General features: G+C 35.6%; 1 protein-coding gene across 1 annotated transcript in view; it reads right to left on the bottom strand.

Moving 5' to 3' along the window:
• Positions 1-5,672: 5,672 nt before the first annotated feature.
• The window catches only part of LOC116004532, a 6,288-nt gene continuing 381 nt past the window's right edge, over positions 5,673-11,579 (bottom strand). Inside the window, exons 2-5 of the mRNA XM_031244622.1 lie at positions 8,870-9,392; positions 8,066-8,770; positions 7,175-7,699; positions 5,673-6,816 (exon numbers count right to left, since the gene is read on the bottom strand). Coding sequence (XP_031100482.1) covers positions 5,971-6,816; positions 7,175-7,699; positions 8,066-8,770; positions 8,870-9,392 — 2,599 coding nt within the window. The 3' untranslated portion in view covers positions 5,673-5,970. The remainder of the gene's footprint in view (positions 6,817-7,174; positions 7,700-8,065; positions 8,771-8,869; positions 9,393-11,579) is intronic.

Consider the following 11,579-nt stretch of genomic DNA (forward strand, 5'->3'; position numbering starts at 1 on the left):
CATAGTATGGTTATTAGTCCAACTCTTTATTCATTAATCAATTGAACACGATTACTAAACAATCGATTAAAAGTGAACACTTTCAAACTTCCAATGATAAATGGACCGATATATATATGTTATTGGGATTGGGATTTGGTTGATAATTAATTGTTAAATTAATTATTTTAATTTTGTTAATTGAGCTAATATTTATTACATTGGATTTATTAAAGTGGCCTAGAAAATATTGGTTAGTTTGGTTGCTTGATTAAAAGTGAATGCATGGTTTTTGATTGATTAGCCCAAACTATTTAAATAATGGGTTAGGCAAGATTATTTGAATAGTTGGGTTACTTAATTAATCGATTGGACTTGGTATTGGCCCATAATATATTTCAAGGAAATATATGCTGCTGAGATTAATTAAGGCAATGTGGTTATTTTGATAAATTTGAAGATTTTTTTTTGGGTGTAGCCACGGTTTTTCCCGTCGAACATAGTGACTAATCTTCTCGCTGAATTGTAAGCACCTCTATTGGGTGGGACAGCTGGCCTGAAGAATAAATTTGAAGATGCTATTGGGATTATAACCATGAACGTAATAGCGTTTTGATATGTTTTGGATAAATCTTTCGTTATCCTAAATATTTAATAGGAAAAAGGTACAAATAGGCCATTGAATTATTTGGGTATAACAATTAAGCCACCGAACTCAAATAAGCTCCAAATTCATCCATGAACCCGTAAAAAAAAGAGCAATTAGCATTTTTAGGACGTTAATAACATGTTTGCACTGATTGGGATGCCATGTGTATATTTTATTTATATTTATTATTATTATTATCCTACTAAGTACTTGACTCACTTCTTATATGCCATGTTTTATATTTTATCATTATTTATATGCTGTTGAGATTAATTAAGGGAATGTGGTTACGTTATTTTGATAAATTCGAAGATGTTATTGGGATGGCAAAAAATTGTGTGAGATCGTCTCACAGGTCTTATCCGCGACAGACAATGCAAGGCCTGAACACAAGTATTACCCTATTAGGATTATGAACCTGAACGTAACATATTGAAGCACTAAGAGTCGATCTCATAACTTTCCATATGGAAGAGTCACTGCATGTCATCTGAGCACAAGGTGCTTGGCTGCGAAGTCTTTATATCTTGTCTAGTATAAATATTGTCCCTTCATTTGAAAATGGGAGCTATTAAAATTCGCATATCGAAACTTTTTTGGAAACTAGAAGACTTCTTATATTCAAAGATTGTAATCGACACTCAAGCTTTCATGTTTACAAACTTTGAGACGCCTAGTAGGACCGCCTCACATCTCTCTAATATTGGTATACTTCCACCTTCAACACTAATGTGAGTGGAATCCATCGACTTATTCAATTTTATCGATTTTAAAATTATAGGTTTTGAATAAGTTAATAAATCAAAATTATAGAAATACAACAGCGGGATCAAATTTTTAGAAAATAATCCCAAATTGTGTACAAGGGAGATTCAAGTGTACCATAAAACTCTCCTTAAATAATTTAGAAAGTAATCCCAAATTTTTACAAATCATGCGTACCATAAATTCTCCTTAAAACTGGTTCTCTACCTCTCGAATCAGAGGTGCTTAGGAGCATTGTAGCGTTAATCTCACAAGATAAAATTGATAGTAAATAAAGTGAGCACTTCATATATTCATGTCAAAATATTGGTAAAATTTTTCAAGGAATAAAAGATATCTTAGTTAGAGAATGCTATACATAAATCATTTGATATGCATTCTTGCACGAGAAACCTTTATGCTATATAAACTAGTGCAAACCAACACCCATTTTTCAATGTGGGACAATAGATCTTTCAAAACCTTTGGATATACTTTGTAATTCAATTCCACATTTACTCATTATCTATTTTATGCATATAATATATTAAATTAAACATCTCACTTAGAAAAAAACGAACTTACTAAATCATTATATTTTATGCATATAATGCTGCCTCCCTTTTCTTTCTAAAGCAAAAAGCTTTTCTCTGTTGCTCAACTTCGGCTTCCACCACCGGCCTCCGGCCGGAGCTCTAATGGAGCTTTGAGCCGGCGGTTTTGGTCACCTTCTACGTTTACTCTCGCACCGACCACTGTTGCAGCTCCGTCCGCCTCCGACCACCGCCACAGATCTTCTTCCCCTTTGAATAAAATAATAGTAGGTAGGTATTGGGGTTTGTGTTGGTAGTCTTGAACTCCCAACCCTACTTTGGCTTTACCACTTTTTATTTTCTCTATTATTGTGTTTTCCTCTCGTTACTTTCACGGGCTTTTTCCTCTCGTTACTTTCACGAGCTTTTCATTATCATTAGCATAAATCGTTTAGTTTGGTTTCGGCAAGTGTTGATCTTATCATGGGCGAGTAAAAAAGAATGATGATGAAGACCCAGAACTTTGATGAAGCTTTAAGCTCCTTGAAGGAACATAGCTTCCTAGTTATGAAACAGTCTGCGATTCAAGTTTTCTATAGCATAGTTAGAAAAGTTGTTTCTATGTCTGACTGTAAGGAATGGTTTACCATTTCATTGATCGTTGATGTAAACGTTTTATGTTATGAATTAATGGAATAGCTACGTTTACCTTAAAAAAAAAAAAAACGAACTTACTTTGACCCGATCCAAATTAAAAGTAGACTCACTAAAAATCACATCACAAAATAGCCACTTAAATGTCACTTTAAACTAATTTTCTAACACCAACATTTTCAAAATCTTTAAACTAATTTTCTAACACCAACATTTTCAAAATCTAATATAACAACATTTCTAACAATTTTAAAAATCTAATATAACAACATTTCTAACAATTTTAATAAAATATTGGAGTAAATAACTTTCTCAGAATCAAGTCTAGATATATAAAATTATGTACGAAGATGAGAGCAGCAATATAATTCAAGAATCTCACAATTCACACAATTAGCTAATAAATTAGCTAGTAATTAATAATTAACTATCACTAAAAACTGTAGTGTAGATTAGTACTCTCAAAGTGAGTCGAAGCCCGCAAGTTAACCCGCACTCGTCAAACGGTGAGGCATGTTAGGACTAAAAAAATATGGCCCACGAAGGAGCGGACTTAATAGGCATAGCTCGCTAAGGCCCACAGCCCGTGGGTTAAGACCAATCCCTATTTTTTTATTTTTTTTAAAGAAGAGATATATACACACACGCGCGCGCACACACACACAAATAACAATAACAACAAAAAAAGCCCGCGGGCTAGGGTTGCATACTTGCATAAACCCTAGCTTGCTGGCCTAATAGGTCGACCGGTAAAATCTCGACAGAAATTAGGCCTGCATTGGAACGGACTAGCTCACTTCGACAATACTAGTGTAGATATTATTCCAAAACAATTTTTAATAAATAATTAAAAAAAAAAACAACAATAATAGCACAAAAACAAGCAATAGGATGGCAATAGGGCGGGGGGTATACTCCTCGTCCCCGAAACTTCGACCCAATCCCCACAAGGAATTAGGTGGGGACAAAGAATCCAAATCACTGTCAATTATTAGTCAAAATCTTAAATTAGAGTATTTAAAAACTAAATACCTAAGTTATATATATATATATATATTTATTTATTTATTTATTTTTAAATTATAATAATTATTTCGAGATAGGGAAGGAATATTCCCGTTCCCATCCCCGTCTCTCGCGGAGAATTACATACATTATACCATTCTCCAAAAATTCGTTCCATCTCCGTCCTAGTCAGGATGGACATTAGATATCTTTGTCGGGATGGGATAAATTGACATCCCTACAAGCACCTATACATTCAGACATTCAATTCATTAAAATTTAAAACATATTGGCATACCATCCCATACCGTACAAACATCAAAATTAGTGGTTTTTTTTCAAAAGCACAATCACATACTGACAAGTGACAACATCATAATCCGTACATACATAAAGTAGTTCATACCAAACATGGTATTCCAGGGAGATTTCGGAAGCTTTGAGGATGGATTTATCACACGAGTTGATCGCCAGGATACGCACGGAGGTTCCTGAAGTAGGATCTAGGGTTAGCCTCAAACGCACTTCTGGGCATCCTGCAGTTCCTCCCCGGAGCCTTCATCATCCGCCCCAGCCCGCCGCGTCCACGGCGGCAACAGCAGCAGCAGCAGCGCCAGAAGGAGAGCCAGCAGCCGCGGCAGCAGCGCCAGCAGCAGGGCCCGCAGCAGCAGATGAGGAGCGTGAGGACCACGGCGGCGATGAGGTAGGGGAGGGCGACTTGGACCCAGTGAATGATTGTGTCTTCTCGGGTCTCCGGTGGAAAGATTTGGTCGAACCACTGGAGGGCTTCTCCGCCCAGATTTTGTATTGTTTGGAGAAACTCTTTCAGCTTCTCAACCACGAAGTTCATCACATCATCAAACCCCATCTCTCTAGATCTATTGTGGTTTTCACTTCTTGTTGCTGTTGGTTGTTCTTTTTTCCTGCACTTCAGTCTTAGCCTTGTAGTAATCATAGTTGGAATCTCTTTTAGCTATTAAAAAACAACATTATTAAAGAAAATTAACTGTTTTCTATTTTATTCTTGAAAAAAAATACTTTTCAAAAGTTGATAATGAAACTTCCGTAGTTTCTGCTCAAGTTGGTATTCAGTAATTTGCAGGGCTTGCTAAGCGGCTAGGGGTTGGAGGGGCTCACCCCACCCTTATTTTAAGGTTTTTGGAACCGTGTAAGTTGAGGTGGATGAGAAAGAAAATAAGAGAGAACAAATGGATTTGACTGCAAAGGAGAGTTTTTGGAACAGTAAATGCTTGTCACGGACTCCAAAGCCCAGTTGCCACACGCCACGTGGGCTGCAACAAGGGCGCCCAGTGAGCGCGACTGCACGCGTGCCCTAGGCGCATTAGACGTGTTTGACTAATTTGAGTTGCATTGTCAGTGAATATCTATGATGATTGGATACCGACACATTTTAAACAGTTGCAACTAGGCGTTTACGTGGTTGAATTCCCACGGGCTAAACTATGTCCTTTTTGAGTTTCAACAGGTTAAGAATGTATAAATGAACAGATACTACAATGTAATAAAGTTAGTAGTACTTTAAAAAAAATTAGACTTGTCCTTTTTTTTTGTTTGTTTGTTTTGGGTGTGTCATGTGTGTTTATGGATGAGCTTGTGTTGTTTGGACTTGATTCTATAATTGCTTTTGTCAAGTCTTCCCACGACTCAACCACCCCAACCTTTCCAAGTCTTCTCAAAGTCTTTTTTTATTATTTTATTTTTAAATTTGGTTTAAAATCAAAACATCCAAAACCATGAGAGTTAAATATAACTCAACAAATTACTTCATCTTGCAACAATATATAAGTATTTTATATATTCATTTTTGTTAAATTCATTATATGTTTATACTAAGGTTATTTTAGTATACTGCATGTCAAAATAAACATGTATAATATAATTAAAATGAATATATATCAAAAGTTCATAACAATTGATAGAGCTCTAGCTACTAACAAGTTTGTACTTAATCAATACAAAAATTTTATAATCACCCAAAAAAAAAAAAACTACCCTCAAACTAAAAATATAACATGCTAATTAGTTGAAAGAGGCAAATAGTTAGAACAAACAAAAGATCTCAACAAAATACAAAAGTTGCTAAAATATTAGACACCAAAACTCAGTCCTATTTGCTTTATTAGTATTATTATTTTTGTTTGGTGGCTACATGAGAAGAAAATATATGATACAAAAGTCATGTTGCTTAGCAGACCAACAAAAACCCTGCAAAGAGCCCTGTAAAGAGCAACACTCAAACACAATGTAAGTAACTAGATATATTGTTATCATAACCTTAATTATCTGAGGTAAATGCACAAAACAGAATTTCAAGCTTTTACATATTCACATATGCAGTTGTAAAACATCATATCACATCAAGAACCCTTTTTTCTTGCTAAGAAATCATGGATTTTTGAGCTTGAAGTGCCCGACCCCCTTATCGTCGACATAGAGTACTTTAGTGTTAGCTCTGAATCCCTTTTGTACTGCTTCCACAGCTTTCTTTGATTCAGTTTCATTAGTAGTGGAAGAAGGAACATATTTCTTCTGAGCTTTTCCATTACATTTCTTCTGAGAAACCGTATCCCCGGATTTTTTTGATTCGGTTGCCTTAGCAGTGGAAGAAGGAACAGATTCATCCACACATTTCTTCTGAGCTTTTCCATTAAATTTCTTCTGAGCTTTTCCAACATTTTTGTTCTGATAAGCTCTCCGCACATACCACACTTTGTTATCAAACTCGTGGCGGCCATTAAGCACATCCACCGACCAAGCAGCATCATATGCATCATTAAAGTTGACGAATCCAAAACCCTCTGATTTTCCGTCTCCATCTTTCACAACTACAGCGTTAACTATTGTTCCAAAATTACCAAAAACTTCCCTAAGATCCTTTTCGGTTGTAGATACAGATAAGTTCCCCACAAAGACATTAGTGAAGTTTGTCGTTTCCATAGCCTTTGCTCTACCTTGCTTTCTGACAAAAGGTTCTACATACATTTTCTTGCCGTTCAACAACTTGCTGCCATTGGCCTTCTCAATAGCTTCCCGTGCAGCTTCCTCGCTGTCATATTCGATGCGTCCATACCCCTTGGACTGACCAGAGGCATCTGTTTCCACCTTGCAAGAAAGAATGTTTCCAAATGCAGAAAACATAGCATGCAGTGCCACGTCATCAATTGCCCAATCCAAATTCTTGATAAATATGGTTCCACCACTGGGATTCCCAACTTGAGCCTGATCCTTAACCTGTGCCATCGTATTTAAATCCTACCAAAAATTAGATTTCTAATAAAATTTTCAGTAATCAGTACTTTTTTCACTTCACTCTCCTTTTTTTTAGCAAGGGATTATCTTAGAGCGAAGCAATTCATTCACAGTTTTCGGACTTAAATCCTTTAGTCAATCTTCTAATACATTTCTTAGGCAAACTTGCAAAAAAAATTTCAACCACCTTTTATGTAGTTTAAGTCTTCACCATATTCTTTTCATTTGATTGACAATCTCAACCAAACTAGACAAGTAATAATCAAGAACTTCACCATATTGCATAAACGTATATAATCTCAAATTTTCTATGCAAGGTATGAAGCTTCACAGGAATTACCTCAGTATTAGCTTGGTGTCCCAGTTGTGGTGCATCTGAAGCTTCTTTTGATTCAATTGCATCAGTACTGCAAGAAGAAACCGATTCAAAATTCGGATTCTTACTAGTATAACCACTAAGCTTAGAATCCTTGTTATTAAAGCATCCACCATCTGTGCCTACACGACCACCCTGGTTGTTGTTAGAGTGTGCACCATCCATGCCTCCATAATCGCTCTTCTTGCTGTTAAGGCCTCCACTCTTGTGTTCGGTGGAGTCTTGTTGGAGATACATTACTCGAATGGGCTTTCCATTCATAGTGAGGTTCGTCACCGTCAACACTAAAGCAGCATCTTGAGGGTTGCCATAGGTCACATAACCATAACCAAGAGAGCATTGGCTAGCCATGTCCCTGCAAACACTGTATGAGACCACTTGCCCGAAGCGCCCGAAGATGCTAAATAGCTGCCGATCCGTGACATTCACATCGAGATCACATACTAGAAGTGTTGTCAGGGACTGGCTCACTTGAGGATGAGCATGAACCTGTGCCATCAAATTCAAAACCGGGCAAACATTAGATTTCTGGTCATTTTTAATCTTCTTTGGTCCTTCATTTCTGTCTCCTTTTTATGTTAGCAAAAGATAATCTTTGGCAAAAGTATGGTAGAGTGAAGCAATTCATTAACACTATTCATACTTGGATCCTTAAATCTTCTAATCTTTAGCCACAATATTGTCATATTTCTAGGGCAAACTTGTAAGTATTCTTTTCAACCACCTGTTGTAGTTTAGATAAGTTTCATTCGATTGATGATCTCCAGTAAACTAGACAACGAATTATCAAGAGCTTCACCATATTGCATAAACATAATTTCAACGTTACTATGGTATGAAGTTTCACGGGAATACCTCAGTGTTAGCTTGGTGTCCTTGTTGTAGCGCATGTGCATCCAAGGCTTCTTTTGTTTCAGTTGCACTCGTAGTGCAGGAAGAAGCCGATTCAGATTTTGCATTCTTACTATAATACTCAGCAGCTTCAGAACCATTGTTAAAGTGTCCATGGTCTTTGCCTCCACGACCTCCCCGTTTATTGTTAATGTGCCCACGGCCTTTGCCTCCACGACCTCCCCGGTTGTTGTTAATGTGTCCACTGCCTCTGCCTCCACGACCTCCCCGGTTGTTGTTAATGTGTCCACTGCCTTGGCCTCCACGACCTCCCGGACTATTGTTAAAGTCTCCATTCTCTGTGCCTCCGTGAAATCCTTGGTTGTTAGAGCATTCACCATCTCGCCCTCCACGACCTCCCCGATTGTTGTTAAAGCGTCCACAGTTTCTACCACCTCGACCTCCACGATTGGAGCCTTTCTTAGAGCCAGAATTGTTGTTTTTGACATCTCCAGATTCTTTCCCAATTCCATCCTCGGAGAGCTTTAGCTTGCTATGGAAAGCACTTTCAGCCACAGGAGTGCTATTATCAGAATAACTCATTTTAACGTGCCTATCATCGCTGCCTCCACCCCATCCACTGTCGGAATTTGAACTGCACCATTCCTTAAAGCCACAATTGCGGTTGAAATCTCCAAACTCTACCCCAATTCTGTTAGCCTCCACAACCTACAAGAGTTTTCATCATAAAACTTCACCCTCTTGCATAAACATACTACGGAATCTTCTATGCAAATTTACGAAGCTTCAGAGCAAGTGCACGCATACCTTAGTATTAGCTTTATTTCCCTGTTCGGGTGCATCCCGAGCAACTTCTTTCGGATCAGTTGCATCAGCAGCGTAAGACAAAACCAATTCATCCACAGCCTTCTTTCGATTTGGTTCATCTGTATAACCTCGAGATTCCACTTCTAGTGCATCCCGGGCTTCTTCTCTGGATTCAATTGCATCAGCAGGGCAAGACAAATCCACAGGACTCTGTTGATTCAGTTCCAACATATCACCTTGGGGTCCTTGGTACTTATTTGCCAGTGCATCCCAAGCTTCTTTTGATTTGCGGGCACCAGCAATGCAAGAGAAAAAGGATTGATCAATAGCTTGCTGGATAAAAAGCAAAGCCATGGCATCCTTCTTTCGAACTTCTCGTAAAACCTCAACAGTCAGCTCTTCTTCTACATAGCCCCCTTCCACCATGTCCCAAAGATCTTGGGACACAAAAAAGGTCTTCATCATGCTGCTCCAAATCTCATATCCACTCCCATGGAACACTGGAATTCTACTCAACAAGAAACTTCAGTAAAAAAGCTTAATATTAGTATATTACCAACCTGAATTAGATACCAGAAAATGGAAACAACACCACACATTTCTTCAACAAGCAAGAACTTGCATTGAGTAATTCCATCTAACATCACCCATACAGAAAATAACATAAAACAGACCCTACATAGCTCCATACTAAATTAATCGAAATTTAGGATGCGTTTGGTTCGAACATGGGAATCAGAATCAGAATTGGAATCAAATACTTAGTAATTCGAATGGATATTTGATGAAAGTATGTTGCATGTTTAGTAATAGGCTAGAATTGGAACGATTATCAATATTGTTGAAAAATCAAAACAATTGATCCTAATATGATGACATCAAAGCACAATTTTTGAACAAAAAATCAAAATAAAAGAACACTAATCCTAGGTAGCTAGGAAGTAACGAAATGAGGAGGGATAAGCCTAAATTAATAGAATTATTCCTAATTTAAATTAGATAATGAATTCTTTAATTATAGAATAATCAAATTCTATACATGTGTTTTAAAAAGTTTTTAATACATGTGACTTTTATTCTCATTCCTTACTTATTCCTTGTGTTTAACTCTAAGAACCAATGATTATCAAGTGTTAATGATACCCAGAAAAGAAATTAAATTAGGGTTTTTTTAACAATAAACTTATAAACTAAAGCTTTGAAAAGTGATGCAACTCAGGGACATTTTCATTTCAAGATCACAATTCACAGGTTGAAGCACCAAATCTTCTCACGTGGATGCTCAAAACAAAAAAAAAAAAAAAAAAAAAAAAAAAAAAAAAAAAAAAAAAAAAAAAAAAAAAAAAAAAAAAAAAAAAAAAAAAAAAAAAAAAAAAAAAAAAAAAAAAAAAAAAAAAAAAAAAAAAAAAAAAAAAAAAAAAAAAAAAAAAAAGTTTTGAGCATCCACGTGAGAAGATTTGGTGCTTCAACCTGTGAATTGTGATCTTGAAATGAAAATGTCCCTGAGTTGCATCACTTTTCAAAGCTTTAGTTTATAAGTTTATTGTTAAAAAACCCTAATTTAATTTCTTTTCTGGGTATCATTAACACTTGATAATCATTGGTTCTTAGAGTTAAACACAAGGAATAAGTAAGGAATGAGAATAAAAGTCACATGTATTAAAAACTTTTTTAAAACACATGTATAGAATTTGATTATTCTATAATTAAAGAATTCATTATCTAATTTAAATTAGGAATAATTCTATTAATTTAGGCTTATCCCTCCTCATTTCGTTACTTCCTAGCTACCTAGGATTAGTGTTCTTTTATTCTTTTTTTTGATTTTTTGTTCAAAAATTGTGCTTTGATGTCATCAGTTTTGAGCATCCACGTGAGAAGATTTGGTGCTTCAACCTGTGAATTGTGATCTTGAAATGAAAATGTCCCTGAGTTGCATCACTTTTCAAAGCTTTAGTTTATAAGTTTATTGTTAAAAAACCCTAATTTAATTTCTTTTCTGGGTATCATTAACACTTGATAATCATTGGTTCTTAGAGTTAAACACAAGGAATAAGTAAGGAATGAGAATAAAAGTCACATGTATTAAAAACTTTTTTAAAACACATGTATAGAATTTGATTATTCTATAATTAAAGAATTCATTATCTAATTTAAATTAGGAATAATTCTATTAATTTAGGCTTATCCCTCCTCATTTCGTTACTTCCTAGCTACCTAGGATTAGTGTTCTTTTATTCTTTTTTTTGATTTTTTGTTCAAAAATTGTGCTTTGATGTCATCAGTTTTGAGCATCCACGTGAGAAGATTTGGTGCTTCAACCTGTGAATTGTGATCTTGAAATGAAAATGTCCCTGAGTTGCATCACTTTTCAAAGCTTTAGTTTATAAGTTTATTGTTAAAAAACCCTAATTTAATTTCTTTTCTGGGTATCATTAACACTTGATAATCATTGGTTCTTAGAGTTAAACACAAGGAATAAGTAAGGAATGAGAATAAAAGTCACATGTATTAAAAACTTTTTTAAAACACATGTATAGAATTTGATTATTCTATAATTAAAGAATTCATTATCTAATTTAAATTAGGAATAATTCTATTAATTTAGGCTTATCCCTCCTCATTTCGTTACTTCCTAGCTACCTAGGATTAGTGTTCTTTTATTCTTTTTTTTGATTTTTTGTTCAAAAATTGTGCTTTGATGTCATCA

Source organism: Ipomoea triloba, chromosome 14 (genome assembly GCF_003576645.1).
Source record: "Ipomoea triloba cultivar NCNSP0323 chromosome 14, ASM357664v1".
Classification (NCBI taxonomy): domain Eukaryota; kingdom Viridiplantae; phylum Streptophyta; class Magnoliopsida; order Solanales; family Convolvulaceae; genus Ipomoea; species Ipomoea triloba.